At 37.9% G+C, this 20,091-nt stretch overlaps 2 protein-coding genes across 3 annotated transcripts; both read left to right on the top strand.

The window, feature by feature from the left end:
• The first annotated feature begins 10,679 nt into the window (after positions 1-10,679).
• On the top strand, positions 10,680-11,550 carry LOC103709704 (probable calcium-binding protein CML32). Its single transcript, XM_008795184.4, has one exon. It carries the CDS (start codon positions 10,724-10,726, stop codon positions 11,372-11,374), a length of 651 nt encoding a protein of 216 aa, XP_008793406.2. The 5' UTR covers positions 10,680-10,723; the 3' UTR covers positions 11,375-11,550.
• A 1,015-nt stretch (positions 11,551-12,565) lies between these two features.
• Positions 12,566-18,106, top strand: LOC103709703 (reticulon-like protein B1). Of its 2 annotated transcripts, XM_026805671.2 has the most exons (7): positions 12,566-12,791; positions 13,063-13,263; positions 15,020-15,200; positions 15,772-15,913; positions 15,989-16,058; positions 17,531-17,733; positions 17,806-18,097. In XM_026805671.2, exons 2-6 carry the CDS (start codon positions 13,077-13,079, stop codon positions 17,698-17,700), a joined length of 750 nt encoding a protein of 249 aa, XP_026661472.2. In that variant the 5' UTR covers positions 12,566-12,791; positions 13,063-13,076; the 3' UTR covers positions 17,701-17,733; positions 17,806-18,097. The 2 variants fall into 2 exon arrangements, with proteins under 2 accessions (XP_026661472.2, XP_008793405.2); XM_008795183.3 differs by having other exon boundaries at positions 17,531-18,106.
• The last annotated feature ends 1,985 nt before the right edge of the window (positions 18,107-20,091 follow it).

Here is a 20,091-nt window from a genome sequence, read left to right as displayed (position 1 = left end):
ATTATAATTAGAGAAATTATCTCATTTTCTTAGTATTACCTCCTGGCCATTAGAATTCATGAGATGTAGGAATTTAAAACTCTAAACCTATTCTTTTTTTTTCTTTTTTTTTTTGTTGAAGGGATGTATCATATAGAGTTGGTTCGAATACATCCAAAAAGTTCAAAAGATAACAAGTCCCAGAGCGTACCAAGTAATTTCCTCTCCCCCAGCTAAAGGGTCTCCCTAAAATAGTTAGCCACAAAGGAGGTTACCCAATCTGCTATCTCGTTGGCCTCACGATACACATACTTTACTTGAAAGGCTATCCCCCACTCACCATCGCCCGTATATCCCTGAACAGCGGGTGATTGTCGCTCATTCCACCCACACTCTGCTAGATCCAGCCAATAACTGTCGTTGAGTCGCCCTCCAGCACTATAGCACATGCTTGCAATAAGTATCGTACATAATTCAAGCCGGACCAAGCTGCCCTCAACTCCGCCTCTAGGGTCAAGATGTAAAAGATCTAGCATCCGCAATCATCCTGGAATCCAGACCTCTGATGATAAAGCTCGCCTATTCTCTTTCCAAAGGGATTTGTGTTATAGCATTACTAAATTAGCAAGCATAGGAAAATGAGGCGCGGAGCTTGGCCCAAACTATTCTTAGTTTAGGTATTTCTCTTAAATGGATGATAATTAACTTAAAGTTAATGTCTTTAATAATCTTACATATGTATTTTCTTTATGTAGACCGTAATTGAAGGTCAATTGTTCTTTTTTATCTGGTAATAGCTTATTATGATTGCCCTCCTACATGAAAGACTATATAATGGAACAAGCAATGGTTCGATAACTTAGAAAAATCTCTCAAAAAAGTGTATCTTCTTGAATAAATGTCACAACTTGCACTACCAATTCAAAGGGAGCAGTGGGAGCGAATTTTTTAGTTACTAAAGCATTTTTCTAATGGAAGAAACCCGCATTCTCAAGTCCTTGGCTACTTTTGGTTAATTCTTGCCCATCAAACTTCTAATTCCTTCTCCAGCAAAGGAAGCCAGTGTCATGTCATTCCTCCGCAAAAGTATTTTTTCTACTCTCCTATAAGAAAGTTTCTTGCCTTTTGGCCATTGCTCTAGTGTGTGTGTGTGTGTGTGTGTGTGTGAGAGAGAGAGAGAGAGAGAGGTTTAATGTTCTATCTGTGGTCGTCAGCAACTCGCAAGTGGTAGGAGAGGATAACCATCCCCCCCCCCCCCCTTTTTTTTTTTTTTGCCACGAAGAGAGGGTGAGGAGAATCTCCCCCGCCGCGTAGCAATCCCCACTGGGCTCCTTTCCTATTGAAAAATATTCGATGCAGGTAGAATATTATTTATTTATACTCTCTCCACTCGTGGCAAAGCTCCACCAGCATGGCAGCTTTATCTCCGTGTGAGTACGTCACATCAGTACCATCTAAGTAATAGCAGACCAGATAACGACTTCATCGGATAAACCAGACGGCCTACGCATTTCAAATTTGGGCCACTTCGATAAAATCAAAATCTGTTCCCATCGTGCTACCACCCTGGTGGTGGATAACCATCCATTCGTAAGAACCTCAAAGTGCTACTCTTTTCTTAGGCGAGAAGGCTAATTGATGCGGACCTTATCCTATTTTATTCGAAAGAAATCGTGTAAAGAAGGCCACATTCGGTGTTGGAGGACGACGGTGGATTCTTAGTCATTTACTAGAAGAGATTGGGCCCGGCGCTCATAAACTCACACCCCACTACTCCTTTATTTTAATCATAATCCTTATCTACAAATATCCGTAGATTCAATTATCCCATCTCAATCCTATTTAAATAAAGAGTAATGCTAAAAAAAATTCTCCTGCCATATGCCCTTGTTCAGTGCATATGGTTGAATAATGAGTTGCCATGTGGCTCATGGTTTTTCTTTTTATACCCAATAAGTGTTAACAATACTCTTATGATGCCATGAGCGAACAAGCTTAAAGGGTTCCAAATTATTAAAGTATCCACCATAGTTTTAAATCCTACGAGATGAGATGCTCCATAAAAGAAGACATTTCACTATCTCGCTACGCTTCGTTGTCTTTCTTAACTTCTTTCTCTCTTTATTTCTTCCTTTCCCTTTTTTTTCATGCACTCTTTTTTCTATTTTTTCTTCTTCTTTCTTTTTCGTATTAATTCTTTTCTTTATTTTTTTCCTTTTTCACCTCCTTTTTTTATTTTATTTCCTTCTTCTTCTTTCCTTTTTATTATTTTTTTATATTTTCTTTTTTTTCTTCTAATGTGTTTGGGTTTTGAAATTTCAACCCAACTCCGACCCCATTTTTTCACAAAAACAGGATAGGAAGGCCACATCCTCCATTCTGTCAGAATTTAAAACCTCAATACACGCTAAGTTTTAGACATAATCATCGTTCCACATACTCCATACATTATATATTTTTCCACGGCTCACGAGAGTTCACCCGATGGCTATTATTTTAGCATTACTGAAGTCTGAGTTTAATTAGAACGTAACTTTGGCCCAGATCTAGATTTAATTCATTCATTGGATGAACTCGCGTCGAGTTTAGCTCCTTCTCCGGTACTAGATGAGGTTAGCTAGGTTCTTGGAGCTATTAGTTGTTGATAGATTCAATCAAACAGATGGAATTAAGTTTGCTAAGATTTGGTCGAATTTAACAAACTCTAACCTAAATAAGGTGTAAGTGTGACAACCTAGAGTCTACACCAAAATCATACACACAATATGAAATATTTATTAATAGCTCTGCATTCTTGTAAATTCTTGCAACATTTATTCTATCCCATTAAAGAGTGAATTCAGGGGGTGGGCGAGCACCACTCATTGCTCAAAAATATTCAGGCTATGATTAGTAGTGGGATAGTACTACAAGCAAAATATGTATATTGTGAGGCCAACGAAACAGCATCAAATTAGGTAGCGTTAGGCCCTGTTTGGGGGAGCTGTTGGCAGTAGAGCTGTTGAAAGTAGAACAGTTGGAAGTAGAGCTGTCTGAAGTAGAGCTGTTATAAAAAGTTGTTAGCTGTTTGGTAACTACATTTCTAAAGTGCTGTGGCGCTTTAACATTTGTTTGGTAAACAAACTTAGAAAGTACTTTTGCATAACAAAATGACCATAAAGGACATTACTAGTATTATACAATAGTGCATAATAAAATATAATATATATTAATACATAAATATATGATATAGTATAATATCAATGTAATGTAATATAATATTATTATAATATAGTACTATAACATTGTATACTATAGGATAATAATTTAATATAATATTAAATTATTTAACATAACATAATATAATATTATATTATATTTATAGTATAATACAATAATAAATGTATAAAATATTATAATTATTAGTATAAATTAATTTTGCACTCTTTTGATGACCATTTATTTCTCTAACAAATTTTCTAGTTAGGTGAAAAAATTGGTTAAATAATTACTAATATTTATTTTTATTTATTTAGTTATTATTTTTATTTCATTAAAATATATTTATTTATTTATTTGTTCATTTATATATATATTTATTTTTCTTTTTTTTCTTTCCTTTTCTTTTTTTTTCTTCTCTTTTTTTTTCTTCCCTTTTCTACTTTTTTTTTTCTTTTCTTTTTTCTTCTCTTCTTCTCCTTCCTTCCTCTGTTTCCTTCTTCTTCTTTCTTCTTCTCCCGCGAGGCCGGCGGCGCCGGAAGGGGCCGGGCCGCGGCGGCCGCGGAAGGGGGGCCGGGACGGCGGGTCGTGGCGGCCGCGGAAGGAGGCCCGGGAGGGGACTGGGACGGCAGGCCTCGGCGACCGCGGGGGGAGGGGGGCTCGGGAGGGGGCCGGGACGGCTGGCCGTGGTGACCGCGGGGGAGGGGAGGCCTCGGGGGGGGGGGACGACGGGCCACAGCGCCTGCCGGGGAAGCGGCGGCCATGGCTGCCCCTTCCTCCCCTTCCTCTTTTTTTTGCTGTGGGGGGTCGCAGCAGCGGCTAGGGAGCGCGGCTACGGGTGGCCGGCATGGTGGCTGCCACCGTGGGCAGCCACGGGCTGCCTCCCAAAACAAAAAAAAAGAAAAAAAGAAAGAGGGCCAGCGGCATTGAGGAGAAGAAGGAGATAGAGAGGGAGAGAGAGAGAGAGAGGGGATGGAGAGAGAGGAAGAGACGGTGGGATTGAGATTTTTGAGAGGAAAAAGGAACTTTTAAATAGGGATATTTTGGTCAAAAATACAGCTTCCCGACAAAGCTGAAACAGCTTTTCCAAAATTTTACCAAACATCATTTTTTAACTAAAAGTATTGGCCCTCCAAAAGCTCCCCCAAACAGGGCCTTAGGAGCCGTTGGCAGTAAAGCTGTTGGAAGTAGAGCTGTCTGAAGTAGAGCTATTATAAAAAGCTTTTTGCTGTTTGGTAATTACATTTCTAAAATGCTGTGGCGCTTTAACATTTGTTTGGTAAACAAACTTAGAAAGTACTTTTGCATAACAAAATGACCATAAAGGACATTGCTAGTATTATACAATAGTGCATAATAAAATATAATATATATTAATACATAAATATATGATATAGTATAATATTAATGTAATGTAATATAATATTATTATAATATAGTACTATAATATTGTATACTATAGGATAATAATTTAATATAATATTAAATTATTTAACATAACATAATATTATATTATATTATATTTATAGTATAATACAATAAAAATGTATAAAATATTATAATTATTAGTATAAATTAATTTTTCACTCTTTTGATGACCATTTATTCCTCTAACAAATTTTCTAGTTAGATGAAAAAATTGGTTAAATAATTACTAATATTTATTTTTATTTATTTAGTTATTATTTTATTTCATTAAAATATATTTATTTATTTATTTGTTCATTTATATACATATTTATTTTTTCTTTTTTTCTTTCCTTTTCTTTTTTTTTTCTTCTCTTTTTTTTCTTCCTTTTTCTACTCTTTTTTTCTTTTATTTGTTCTTCTCTTCTTCTCCTTCCTTCCTCTGTTTCCTTCTTCTTCTTTCTTCTTCTCCCGCGAGGCCGGCGGCGCCGGAAGGGGCCGGGCTGCGGCGGCCGCGGAAGGAGGGCCGGGACGGCGGGTCGTGGCGGCCGCGGGAGGAGGCCCGGAAGGGGACTGGGACGGCAGGCCTCGGCGACCACGGGGGGAGGGGGGCTCGGGAGGGGGCCGGGACGGCGGGCCGCGGTGACCGTGGGGGAGGGGGACCTCGGGAGGGGGCCGGGACGGTGGGCCGTGGCGACCGCAGGGGAGGGGAGGCCTCGGGAGGGGGCCGGGACGACGGGCCGCAGCGCCTGCCGGGGAGGCGACGGCCATGGCTGCCCCTTCCTCCCCTTCCTCTTTTTTTTGCTGTGGGGGGTCGCAGCGGCGGCTGGGGAGCGCGGCCACGGGTGGCCGGCGTGGTGGCTGCCACCGTGGGTAGCCACAGGCTGCCTCCCAAAACAAAAAAAAAAAAGAAAAAGAAAGAGGGTCGGCGGCATTGAGGAGAGAGGGAGAGAGAGAGGGGATGGAGAGAGAGAGGAAGAGGCAGTGGGATTGAGATTTTTGAGAGGAAAAAGGAACTTTTAAATAGGGATATTTTGGTCAAAAATACAGCTTTTCGACAAAGCTGAAAACAGCTTTTAGGGGGAAGCTCCAATTCTCCCCCCAAAAGCTGTTTTCAGCTTCCCGCAAAAGCTGAAACAGCTTTTTCAAAATTTTACCAAACATCATTTTTTAACTAAAAATACTTTTGAAGGGCCAGAAAGTACTTTTTGGCTCTCTACAAACAGGACCTTAGTATATCGCTAACTGAAAATTATTATTTTCTCGTGCGTGGTGTCACACATAACAAAAAGCCACATAAAGCAGTAAAATATACGTGCAAGAGCAGCGGACGCTAGATCGGGAATTCACATGGAAACTTGTACTCCGGAGAGAAGTAGTAATAATTAAAGGATTGGTGCAATAAATACTGGGTTGTGACAAAAAAATTCCAATCCTCTCGAGCCAAATGGCCGAGGCTGAGAGTGGTTTCAAGTTGTGTCAACCTCTATATATTTTGTATCCGATTAGCCTCCCTCCTGCAAAAATTGAGATGTTATACACGGGCTGACACAGGTTTATTGCACCATGCGTACCAAATGTGCATGCAGAATAAAGTGCCAAACCACTCATCTGGTTTGGGCCTCCTGGTGATAGAGAGAATATTGGCCATTCTAACATCAAGTTGTTCCAAAGTCCTTGACCTCCATTTTGCCCGAGGTGAATGACCTTTATATTAGTCGGGGTTGATGAACAGCGGAGTAACACCAAGGATCACCAAAGAGGCTGTAGCTATGATCTCAGCAACGATTACGCCAACTCGGCCATAGATGCACGATCGGCATGATTATCGTCGCATGCACATCGTAAGAAGCTATTACCATGCAGTTAATGTATAATATCATTCATTATCGTGCAATTATTGCATCTCTTGAAGATTAAGGTAATCGACCCAACCCCATCCTATATATTGGGCAATTGGAGGGCCTTTAAGTAAGTATACTCAAACCTTTTGTCACTTTTTTTTTTTTTTTCCCTCTCTATTATTCTAGAATTTTACTGACTTAAGCTTCGGATAGTCCCTCGCCAAATAACTTTTGGCAACTAGGCCTTTTTTCAAGTCAGGCTTGCATCACAAAGAACTGCTTCAACATCCTAAAGTTTTTCCTCGGTTTTGGGCTGACCTTTTTTTCACCTCGATATTAACCGAACTTCGGGCAACGGCCGACTTTATCTGGATTTTTTTTTGTAAAACCAAAAAAATAGACATATTTTTTTAAAAAAATTCCCACCTGCCTTTTATTGCCAAATCTAATCATTCTTGCAATAATATTTTGAAGCCAGTTCCCGTGCTTGCTTTCTAATACATTTTTTTTGTTTTTGTTTTCAAATGCATCCTTATTTTTGATCGCAAACTCCGCTTCTTGCTTGTGTTGCTGCATTATTGCCCTCTTGCTTTCAGCAGCATCTCGGAGCAACCCTCATCTTGTGATTGAAAATGGTTGTCTAAATAATGAAATCAGGCCAGTGTCGTAACAAAATCACATCTTCAACCTACAATAGTCAACAAAGCTCGACCAATTTTTCATTATAATTTCCTCTCCCTTGAGCATCCAGCACGCACACGCACACGCACAAGCAAGATCATTGATATGAAAATAATTTTGCACAGGCTTCATAGTATTGAATATATTAAGTGCTAATTGAGCAATCTACAGGGAGAGAATTTAATTTTTAATCTAGCATTCCTCAGCTGCGAATTATCCAATTCAACAGTTCATCATTAAATATATAAGCTGTATTGTTAGCTGTATATAAGCTGTATAGAGCCACCTTTAAAAAGTTTTAATTCAATTAAGAATGTATCATATACAAGAAAAAAGGATTACCTCTTTCTTTTCTGGACCATTCAGTAAGGTCATGAAATATTTCGACTTATTTATTAATTTATCATTTTAATAATAGATTTATCTGGATCAATACATGATATTCTTTTAAAATAAATCAAAAATTCCCATCTTGAGTCATTTGTATGCATTAAAAAAAAAGAGTAATGTTTGAGTGAGCTCAGTTATATTTTGCAGAATTCTATCCAAACCCCCAGTACATGACCAGGGACGGGGGCTGGACGTCTGCAATCGAATCACCGACTTGAGAGGGACCAAGCTCTCTTGCTTTTTTGCATCAATTGCTCAATTATATCTTGGCCATGTGCTTTTAGCAATATTTATTTAATTTTATTCTATAATTCATTTAAAAATATCTGTTGATCTATTGGTTGCCGGACACTACAACAGAGAAATATAAATAACTGGTTAATTTGAAAGAAATAAATATATAAATCAAAGAGTTCATATTATTTAAGAGCCTATCAGAAATTACTTTTTATTCCTTGTGCTCTTTATATGCATAATTTAGAATGTGAAAGAAATGTTAGTTGATTGATCGAATATTAGGTACTGACAATAATAGTTTATTCATTTTAATTGAATAAATGAACCATATAAAATTTAGTCGACTCGGTATCTCTCAGAAAAGGGCAGAAAAAGCGGCCTAGCGATATAAACGAGCCTAACATGCAGTGACATGGCCAAGTTTAAAAGTTCGATGGCGATGACGTATTGGTTGTATCTTTTATACAAAACAAGTATTTATTTTTCTTCTCATGAATTCACTATTGGATTGTGCAATGACCGCTTTGAAATCCATACGAGCAGATAAATAGAGGCCTTCAGAACACTTTGAGATCATGTAGAGTATAATCCAATGATCGATGTTGCAGAAGAATGTTAATTATTTTTCATAGAAAAGATATAAGCTGAATCCATAATTTAATACATGTCGGGTATGAATAAAATGTAATTGAGGATCTAGCAATGCATAGCTGATAAGTATTCTAGATGTCTTCAAATAGGTTTAATAGATTTAAATGGGATTTCGATAAATCAACCATCTAAAAAATAGAAGACTCTTGCTAAATATATAGGTAGTTGTCAAATACATTGGGTTGATCAGGCTGAGCACTCGAGCAGAAACCCTACATCACCGAGATAAATATCTCGGCATCAATCCAAGCATGCAAGCTCTTTGCTAGGATCCCTATTCTTCCTTATTTTATCCATCAGATGGCATCACATGGCGATAATAGTTTGTTCCTGTTGCGGGCCTTCCGACCCGACAACAGCACAGTCCCAACCAACTGACGACGGAGAACCGCCCGCGTCCCCCACGAGGTATTGTCCGATCTAGGACTCCGGCCCGCGCGTCCAGCACTACGGGGGAAATTTTCTCCGGCCCGTGCGTCCAGCGCTGACAGGAGGATACCCTCACGGTTTTGCCCTTCAAAAAACGTCTCGTGAAGAAAAAGGTTTCCCCTCCGTATAAGGCACAGACCTTTCCGCTGCCTAGTCGGTATGAAACTAAATTCAGGCCCTTCCCACAACAGTTCCATCTACAACCTATAATAAGGATACAATATTTTTATTCAAATTAATCACGTCCTAATGCCTGCTTTTTTATAACAACCACCCGCCTGAAAGGCGATCATGGCCAATATCTAATTCCCAGCCATCGGATCGGACCGAGGGTATGAACGCCAATAGTCGGGCCCACCCAAGACCGGCGGGTCGGCGACCGGCTTCCGCTACCAAACAGCGTTTCTTGCTGGCGAATTGATCCGATCGGACCGGCCGCCCCGGGTTGTTCCAGCTCTTGTCCAAACTGATGGTCTCTGTCGCGTTGCGTGCTCCCAAGGAGTCGTAGCGTAGATAAAACGGCCGGTCGAGATTCTGCTAGATTCTTGTTTCTAATTTGTCATAAAAATCTTGTTTCTTTTTAACTCGAGTAAACAATGGCAAAGTTCCATAAAAAATCTTTTGTTGTGGAGAAAAAGAAACATTGAGGTTGAATTCGTTCTCTTCAATCAAATGATAGTGCCATCAACTAACATCACATTCCATAATTTGAATATTTAGGTAACTTGGTTAACCTTTCTACATGTGCCCATGGTATAACCATTTCTCTGGAAAAACATTTACTCCGCAAAAAGTGACAGCAGTGGTCCTCATGATAACCTACATGAGCACAATTTACATCACTTCATTCGAAAGTGTGACATTTGACGATGGAGAAATTGATAAGGTTGTATACTCATCAAGTTAGATTATGCAATTGTATTTTGCTATGATGGTGGCCTCATATATATGCATACACAAGAACACAGACAATGAGATCTTGTATGCAGACAAGGAAAATATCAATATCTATCCGTAGGCTTGTCTAATCCATAGCCACAAATTATAGTACATAGTTTAAGATTACAAGTGTAACATAGAGGGAATGGCTTAGGTTACAAGTACAACATTATTGTAGGCTAATGGACAATAGATTGGGTTATGCCAAGCAAAAGTAAAAAAAAAAATGACCATTTTTTTCCTGCAGCCAATTTTATTATATAAGATCATCATTAAGAAAATAACTCAACCTCTATCACAAAATACTATAAATGGTTTAAATTGCAAATATAACATGATTGCGGATGGTTTAGGTTACAAGTACAAGATGGTTATAAGCCAATGACCAATAGATTGGTATATGTCAAGTAAAGGAAAAAACTATCACCTTTTTTCCCTGCAGCTAATTTCATTATATGTCATCATCATTAAGAAAATAACTCAACCTCTACCAAATAACAGAGTCGCATTAAGCTGGAGTCTTGGACTCAATAGTAACAGAAATTATATTAAAAGTCTATGTTTTTGACTGGTCAGCCTTCTACTTTAGAAACATGGACTAATTTAGACAAAATGTCAACTACCAAAAATTAGACTCAGCTAGATTCAAAGAGGTCACAAAATTTGAACATCGGGTCTTTACTACTACCGACGATGTCTCCTCTCTAGAAGAGACTTCAAGTTAAATTAAATTATTTTAGTTTTCTCTTGCCACGCCTGCACGACAAGATCTATCTCCAATAACGGTATCGTCAAGGATCCATGCGTAAATAACAGAAAGCTAACGAACGTTCCAAGGATACGAAAAGTATGTGTTATTTGGCGTAAAGCAATGACTGGCCAACCAAATTCCCCATTTGAGTTCGGTCCGCCTCCTCCGCGCGCGCTCCTCCCTCACCGTACGCAGGCGGCTCCTCTCCTGCTTATATATGAATCTCCCCAACCCCTTCTCTCCCCGCCCCAAATCCCCTTCGCCTCCTCTCTCTCTCCCTACCGCCCCGACCGGAATGGAGGGAGGAGGCAGGAGCCCTCGCCGAAGCCCGGCACTCCACCGGCCATCGTCCTCCTTCCGGCTCCGGAGCCCCAGCCTCAACACCGTCCGCCTCCGCCGCGTCTTCGACCTCTTCGACCATAACGGCGATGGCGAGATTACCGTCGACGAGCTCGCGCTTGCTCTCGACCGCCTTGGCCTGGGCGCCGACCGCGACGAGCTCGGCTCCACCGTCGCCGCCTATATATCCCCCGGCGGCGCCGGCCTCGGTTTCGACGACTTCGAGGCCCTCCACCGCTCCCTCGGCGACGCTCTCTTCGGCGCCGCCGCACCCGGTGACGAAGTCCCGGCGGCGGCGGAGGAGGAGAAAGACATGAGGGAGGCGTTCCGGGTGTTCGACGAGGACGGCGATGGTTTCATCTCGGCGGCGGAGCTCCAGGTTGTGCTGGCCAAGCTCGGCCTTCCGGAGGCGCGGAGCATCGCAAGGGTCCACGAGATGATCTGCTCCGTCGATCAGGACCGCGACGGACGGGTGGATTTCGGCGAGTTCAAGCATATGATGCAGGGGATCTCCGTCCGGAGCGCCTGATTGATGGGCCTGGATGTGTCCTTTTTCAAAAAAAAAAAAAATCTGTCATGAGTTTCTAAACCTTTTAATTGTGATAAATTCACTCCCCTTTTGATGAGCTAATTCATCAGCCTGCTTTGCAATTTCCATTCTCTGTTATGAGCCATTAACGATGATGAGGGCGTGGTTTTGGAGAACAAGGGGATGGCATTAGCAATGCTCCTATCGTTCTTGTGTTTTCTTTGCAAGTGGTTACAGAGGATCGTTCGGTAGATGTAAAGAATTTTACAATTTTTTTTATCAAAATATTATTTTAGAAAAATAATTTTTAAAATATGATGCTTAAAAAATAATTTTAGTATATTTAGTTGATTATAAAAAAATAATATTTTTTTAGTTTTTTATTTGGTTAAGCATTTTTTTAAAATTTTTTATAAAATATTTATTATACTCTTAATAAATAAAAAAATTAATTCATTGTTTAAGAGGATTTTTGGGGAAAAAAAAGACCCTCCAATTTTTTTTAAAAAAGCTTAACCTTACAAGTTAAGTCTCCAAATAAGGTAATCCGCGTTTGATGCAATCTAAGATTGACCAAGTCCGAGGAAAGCCTTTTGATTCCCGATTCCGCGGCGATTATGATGCCAAATGGCTCTAGCTTCTTGCCAATCTCACTTGTCCCACATGAAACACCAACACCCTTCTGCCACGTCAGATCGAAACGTTTTGCTACATGTTTCCATTCTTGTACACCGAACAAAGGGTTCGGATCGTATCTTTCGCGCGATCTTTTTTTTAATAATAATGACCATTGGATCACACCTGCACAAATCTCAAAACACTCCGAACTCATTCACCCATCCGTCTCTACGGATCTCGGGGCTGTTATTGCACGATCCAACGGTGGATTCACGGAAAGAAACGAGAAAGATCGAACGGTCAGTTCCTTTGCAAAATTTAATAATTCTCGATGATTCGGTTTACGAGGCATTCACGGAGCCGTTTTGTATGCAGGGACGAAATTACTATTATAGCTTCATCAAATCGGCATAATTTCCGCTAATCTGCTCTACTCTCCTCTTTCGCTTTATGGTCTTTCTCGTAATTTAAGCACTCCACCTTTTAATTCGAAATCGCCTCCTTACCGTTCCTGGGGTCCCGCCGTTCATTCCACGTGGCAAGGCAATAAACCCAATGACGTTACGGCTCCGTCAAGAACCTCTAACGGTGAACCCCCAGTAGCCGTTGGATCGAGATGCGGGGAATTCCCAACCGTCCGAATTTCGAGGCCCAGGCTATATAAGATCCCCGTCTTTTGCCGCTTTCTGTTTCGGTTTGAGAGGAAAGCGAACAAAGGACGGACAGAGAGGGAGCGAAGGAAACGCAAGCCAGAGAGAGAAAGAACCCTAGTACTAATCGCAATATTAATCTCAACCCAGTAAGATCAAAATCCTCGCTCCCTCCTTGTTGATCGAGTTTTTTTCTCGATCTTTTTCCTTTTTTGATGCGTTAGAAGTCCAAAAGATTCTATTTTTCTTTCGTTAAACTTCTTTGATCGGAGTTTCTTGTTGTCTTTGTCTTTGTTTTTTTTTTTTTAAATGGAATGATGGTAGTTGCAATTTTTTTTTGTTGGGTATTTTTGATCCCTTTTTGGGAGTTTCGATCTGATCTAAGGGTTGGATTTCTATTTGTTTATTTTTTTCTGGAAGGGATTTGAGTGAAGATGTCAGAAGAAGCCGGAGAGCACCCCTCCATCACGGAGAGGATCACCGAGAAGATCCATGAATACAGAGGGTCCTCTTCTTCTTCTTCGGATTCCGATAACGAGAAACCCTCCTCTCACATTACCCTGAAGAAACGGTTGTTCGGAAGGAGGGATCCGGTGCACACTGTTCTTGGTGGAGGAAAATGTAATTTTTGTCATAAAAAATCTTTTCTTTTTCAAAATTATCATTTTCATCGTTTGTTTAGGATGGCATTGTTTTAAGTACATTATATCTCTGTTTTTACTTTCATATTCATGTGAAACTTGTCCGTAGGGATAGCAATAGTGTATTTCGCAACTCTATATAATCCTAGTGGTTTTGTATATATTGAATTTTATGTGTAATTATATATATTTTATTGACGAAAATAACAATGTTGGGTTGTTTAGTAGCATGTGGTCACCAGCCAATATAAATAGGATACTTGTCACTATCGTTATGTTCTAGATATTGTAAAGTGTTAATGAAAATGAATCTAAAGGGGAAAATTAGTAGATTGAGGAAGGGTTGCAGAGGGAGAGGTGGAAGAGATGTATAGTTTTTTGAGATAAGTAGGTTCTCAGTAGTGCCATGTATTTCAATTTTCAAGTGTCAAGTGGAGTTATGGAAAGTACGGGCATATATATATATATATATATATATATATATATATATATATATTAATTCAAAGCAAATCGGTGATCTTCTAAACTGCCCAAAATGCAATTTGGGGGTTTGGTAGATGATGGGTCATAGGCGGGAGCCTAGACCATCTATTTAGTGGACCAAGCTAATCAGCTATTATTTGCACCCATGAATGAACTTAAAGCTTGTCATAGAGCAGTCGAATGTTATAATTAGGTGATGGCAGCCTGGCCCTGAACAGCCCTGCTTCTATGCTCTGGCCTTGATGTCAGACACATTTGTCATGCTTGAACATCCTTCTGAAATAAGGTGCGTAAAGATTAGCATTTCATCATTTGTTTTATGTTTATATATTGATTTTTCTGGTTTAAATATATATTCTTGTGTCTCCTGGTTATATATATATAGAATCATATCATTAGTTATATTTTCATCAAAAATATCAAATGTTACAGATGTTTGCTTGTTGTACATCTGTTAGCTTTTTCCCTATGCTGCTTTGACTAATATTTTTGAATGTTTTTTCCACATTGATTTTTTTAAGGGTTCATCTGACTTTATTTTTTTCTTCTGAGTACTGCCAAGCTTACTTCCTACTGCAATAAAATTTCTACTTGAGTCATACTGGGTCTTGACTCTTCTGCTATCTATCTTTAATATCTAGAGTTTGTGGATTCTGAGTTATTATAAATATTAATATATATTTGGATTTCTAGTTATTTTTCCTTGGTTTTATCAAGTCAATTCCGAATGTTCCTTCATTCTTATGGAAAGTGATGTACGGTGTCTAGACTCTGGACATAAGCTTTAAAGAGGTTTAATTTATTTGCCAAATGTTTCTCATTGTTCTATTTTTTGTTGATTAAGATTCTCAAGCTGGCTGTTTTCTCCTCAAATTCAATAACCTATGTTAAACAATCATTTTGGAAGATGCACATGTGCTTCAATTTCTTGTGTAAATATATGTAAGAACACAAATGTGTTCCTACATGTGGAATTTGCTGTTAGCTTGTATGTTTAATGGATACATTATCAACTTTCATTAAGCAAATATGTCTCTTGCTGATAAAGATGATCTTTTTATTTTATGAAGATGGTATTTTGTAAACTCGGGAGTCAAGTCCATCTGCATATTAGTTAAGGTCATAGGAAGGATCGCGTCATCTTGCCATCTTCTAGAGTTAGCATATTTGCTTGAGTATATTTATTGCTTGTATTGTTTGTTTGGTTTAATATATGTTTATGCCCTTCATTGGTTGTTTTCTTGTGCTTTCAGCTGCTGATATCATATTATGGAGAAACAAGCAGATGTCAGCTGGCATACTTGCTGCTGTGACTGTTATTTGGCTTCTCTTTGAGTGGATGGGCTATCACCTACTCACATTTATTTGTCACTCGCTTATATTTTTACTGGCAATATCATTTATTTGGTCTAATGCAGCTTCTTTTGTCAACAGGTAAGGACTTTTCACTATCTTTGCACATTAGTTTGCTGACTGACTAGTATTCTTTGGCTAAAATTTCCCATATAACTTGCTTTTGAAGTAACATAATTTTTTTCTTTTTTTTGGACCCTGGCTTGAAATTCATGCTCTTTTATAAATGGTGTTTTTTATACTAACGTCAAGAAATGGTCTTGTTCCAACCATACACTCGAAAGAAGTTTAACCATAGAATATTCATTTGATTTATGATTCCAATCTTCCGAGATCCCTTGAGACTGAAAAAGAATGAAAAACTAATCTGATTAAACAGTTGAGATGATTGGCATATCATTATCTTAAAGGCCCTTTCTAGAAGTAACGCTGCGAGCCTATTTGCTACCTAGAATGTCCTAGGTTATCTAATAATTGCTTATTCATAGGATATCATATCTTAGAACTGGTTTCATGTCTTTCAGCTTATTCCACGCGACTACCTTGTCAAGAGTTATTTAAAAGTGTTTTTTTTATTTTTAATCTTTGTATATAGTTTACGTTTTAGTAAATATGTTTTTTGAGTTTAGTTTCCTGTAATTTTGAAATTCAGGTCCCCTCCAAAATTTCCAGAGGTTATCCTGCCTGAGGACATGTTTCTGAGCATAGCTCATGCAGTAAGATATCAGAGTAATGAAGCTTTTGCAACTTTTATATATGTTGCTTCGGGAAAAGATTTGAAGCAATTCTTGATGGTAAAGTTCTGGTACTTTATAGTTTTATTCATGATATTTGGGCTCAGAATCTTAGCATCTAAATTTGTTATGTAGGTGATTGCAAGCTTATGGGTTGTTTCCATAATTGGCAGCTGGTTCAGTTTCTTGACACTCTTCTATGTTGGTCAGTTCCCTTTCATCTCTTGGTTGCACCATCATGGCTGACTACAATCTTCTTAGGTCTTTTGATATGCATAGATACATTCTTCCAATATTGGATATTCTTCACTTTAAAAAAGAAGCAATAGTATTTTCTCTCCAATTTTTGTTGTGGAAAGGCTCAGTTCTTAGATGATGACGACTCTTTTTTTCTCTTTATTTTATTCTTTTGGGTACTAAGATGGGTAAGTCTAGCCAAAATCAGGTTAGGGCGGGATTTGGACCCAGGTGACTGATATCAACACTTAGTGACGTTACCAATCAAGCTAGTTGGCACCCTTGTAGATCATGATATCACTTTTTATTTGTCATCAAGTTTTTTATGATATGGCCATTCATTTGCCTTCAATTCTTCTAGGGGCCTATAAAGCTATTGTGCCATAATAGACATATGTTGGTTTATTGAAAAGACAACAGCTGAAGGGCTTTCTACTAAAGAAAAAGAAAGAAAACATGCTTAATATGATAAATAAAATATTATAGTAGATAATTCATGATATTATGATTTTTTTTTTCAAAAAAAAGTTTGATGCTCCAGGATGCTTTCTCTCTCTCTCTCTCTCTCTCTCTCTCTATCTATCTCTTTCTCTCACTCACTCATGCATACACATGTTTTTAGAGTAATGGTGCATTCACCACATTAAATTTGATGAATAATTGGGAAACAACCCCACCAAGATTTGAACCCGTAACCTCATCCCATGTAGTGAGTGCAACTATTGCTCTATTAGACAAGCTTGCCATATATTCTTATCATGATGATGTAGTAAGTCTCCAAGAAAATTGAAATATTGCATGCCTATTGAAACCAGTTTTTTTGAAATGTTGAAGTACAGTTTTTTTATGAAAGAATGTACTGTGAATTGTGGTGGGAATGCTATCTTCCTGATTTGAATTCAAAACCCCTCTCAGCGCATATGCTGTGAAGAGGGGTGCCATTGTGCAGATTGAGGTCCTGTTGGTGTTTGCTTGGTACAAACCTATTTTATAGGTTTTCGTCCCTTTGATGTGCGTAGGTAAAGAAGTGCAGCCGGATGTTCATTAAACATATCAAATATGAATGGTTGAATATTTTCCGCTTTTAAATCATTATTATATTGACTCATTTTTCATCACTTTGGTAAATGTGTCATCAGTTGCACTCCATCTGCAATGCAGATTGTTCGGTTTGTCTTATTTGTTTAGTGATTTTAGAATGACAAGCTAATCTTTAAAGAAAATGTCTGGAAGTCTGAAAATTCGAGAACTATCTTGAATTCGTTTATCAACTAGGACTGCTAAATCATGCAGAAATTGTTTGTGAACTTCATATACGTTTATCTATGATCAAGGTGAAAGTTTTTACAAACCCTTTTATATTTGGAAGTATAAATTATTAACATATTGGATTTTATCCTGGTACATTTGGAAACTAAGGCATTATATATGTCTCTGCAGTTTTTCTTATTACATACACCGCGCCAGCACTCTATGAGAAGTATGAGGATCAAGTTGATACCATCACAGAGAAGGCAATGGTTGAAATTAATAAGCATTATGCTGTACTCAATGAGAAAGTACTCCAGAAGATTCCTAGGGGGCCATTCACTGCTAAGAAGCAGCTTTGAGAAGAATTAGTACTCCTCGTGGTTTACTCTCCGGTAATATGCTGCAGCTTTTTCTTCATCTTTGATGTCATATTGCTGCTGGCTGTTGATGGAGTTTTTGGTTAGGACATGGGGAAAGAGATCGATGTGCATTTGGAAACTTTTCTTAGGAGCAATTCTGCTTTTATACCTCGTACTAAAGGCCATCCATAAAATGGCTTCTGGTAGATGTTTATTCGGAAGCAGATATATATAGAGATGCTTTTTGATTAGTTTTCGCATTGTTGACATTTTATGTTGTGAGCCTTAGTACTGGCCCAATGTCAGGCATTTATCCTTTTGGATTTTTCTTAAATGTCATTGTCAAATTTTGTATGCAAGATCTGATATTATGAAAAATTTGAGTAGAAAACTTTAAGATAATATTGTAAATTCACTGTGGCATAGCCTTCCTATCTTCGGAATAAGAGAGCTGGCGGCGCCATGGATGCATGGGATTCATCCAAAGAGTTGGATTCTTTTGACCCAGCCAGCCTGAGCTCAGGACAGTTGAGCTGTTGGACATCTTGGCAAGTTAAGCTACACATTCTTGCTAATTTGTAACTGTAAGTTCCTATCCAAGTAAAGATCACTAGGCAAAATGTAAGAGAATTTATCGTAAAAAAGAAACTAAATTAAGTTTAAACAGATTTTATATCAATATGTTGCCATGTAAAGAATCCATTAGGTGCCTCGTTTGGCTGGTTAATGATAATTTAAGTCATGTATCATTATTGAGCCTCATTTGTTTTCGAAACTTTGAGTTGGGTTAGCCTAACAAATGAAGTTAATCAATTGTTTACCATAAAGAGAGAAACTAATCTCTGTAGAAACTAAGTAAACCCTTGGAAAGCTTGTAAAAATAGTCCATCACTCCTTATCAAAATATAGCCTCGCGGAATTTTAATTATCACAAGTTTGTTTGTTAAGAAGAAACTAGTGAATAATTGTTGGTGATCCAAAAGGGCTATTTAGGTCTCATTTGGCAAAGTTTTTGATGGGCCAGAAATTACTTTCTGATCCTTCAAAATATTTGTGGATGGTATAGTAGTGTTTGGTAAAAAAATCGGAAAGCTATTTTAGTTTTGTTGGAATGCTGAAAACGTCTATTTGAAAGAAGCTCCAGAAACTTTCAAAGTACTTTTAGCACGCATCGAAAAGCTATTTTAAATTTATAATTTTTTTAAACTAAATTACCTATGATAAAATCATATAATTATAGTAAAGGGGTCTTTATATTTTTTTTTTCAAAAATTAGTTCCTAAAAATATTATATTAATAAATATTAATATATAATAATAATAAATAATTTATATCAAAATATTGTATTACACTGTAAATATAATATAATATTATATTATCTCATAATTTATATCAAAATATTATATTATTATGCTATAGTATATAATATTATATTAACTATATTAGAATTATATTACAATAATATTATACTATATTATATATTTATGTACTAATATATATTATATTTTATTATGCCATATGGTATAATACTATGTAATCTCTTTTATGGTCATTTTATCATAACAAAAGTATTTTCTTAGTTTGTTTGCCAAATATATATTAAAGTTCCACGACACTTTAAAACCATATTTGTCAAACAACAAATAGCTTTTCATAAAAGTTCTACTTCTGAAAACTTTATTATCAACGATTCCGCCTCAATGAGAGCAATCTTTTTGTAAGGAGGACTTATCCAAAGACGGGCTCTGTCTCTAGCTAAAAGTCCTACATCTTGCTCCACCTCCTCCTCCTCCTCCTCATCCGGCATAAAATAACTTACCGCTGGAATATTAGGTCGTCGTTGGAAGCTTTGAAATAAATCTTCCAACTGCCCATTCCAACATCCAATCCGATGCTGAGCCGTTCAAGAATCGGGACAACGACGCCCATGTTTTTAATGAATGCTCCGAAGGAATATCCAAAAGCGAAACCGAGGAAGGCGTCATGTGATGCTTGTCCTGAAGGGAAAACTTGCAAAGCTTCTAATCATTTCAAGTAAAAAAATAAAATTGCAATGATAATCTTTTACATTCAAATAATATTATTTTTACAGTCATCGTCAACTAAATTATTTTTTTAACATGATTATGCTATTAAATTATTATATTGCTGAGGGCATCAACCAATTACTATGTCAAAGTCTTCGATGCATATAATTTGATCAGAGGTTAGTCCGCCCATGTAAAAATCAAACGTACATAGTGAAAAGGATATACGGAAAAGGGTAGGGCAAACTAGGCGTCAAAGTCTTTCCATATCACATCAAGATGAAAAGACCATTATTGTAAGTCCTAACTGTCATAAAACACATAACAGATAAAAATGGAAGGGTGAAAAATATAGTCAACAAAA

Source organism: Phoenix dactylifera, chromosome 13 (assembly GCF_009389715.1).
Source record: "Phoenix dactylifera cultivar Barhee BC4 chromosome 13, palm_55x_up_171113_PBpolish2nd_filt_p, whole genome shotgun sequence".
NCBI classification, from domain to species: Eukaryota; Viridiplantae; Streptophyta; class Magnoliopsida; order Arecales; family Arecaceae; genus Phoenix; species Phoenix dactylifera.
This window is presented reverse-complemented; position numbering and strand designations above follow the sequence as displayed.

Coding starts and splice junctions, on each gene's coding strand:
- LOC103709703 (XM_008795183.3), top strand. CDS start 13,077: ATGTCAGAAGAAGCCGGAGAGCACCCCTCCATCACGGAGAGGATCACC. Junction 15,201..15,771: donor GCAGCTTCTTTTGTCAACAG/GTAAGGACTTTT, acceptor TTTGAAATTCAG/GTCCCCTCCAAAATTTCCAG. Junction 16,059..17,530: donor CTTGACACTCTTCTATGTTG/GTCAGTTCCCTT, acceptor ATGTCTCTGCAG/TTTTTCTTATTACATACACC.
- LOC103709704 (XM_008795184.4), top strand. CDS start 10,724: ATGAATCTCCCCAACCCCTTCTCTCCCCGCCCCAAATCCCCTTCGCCT.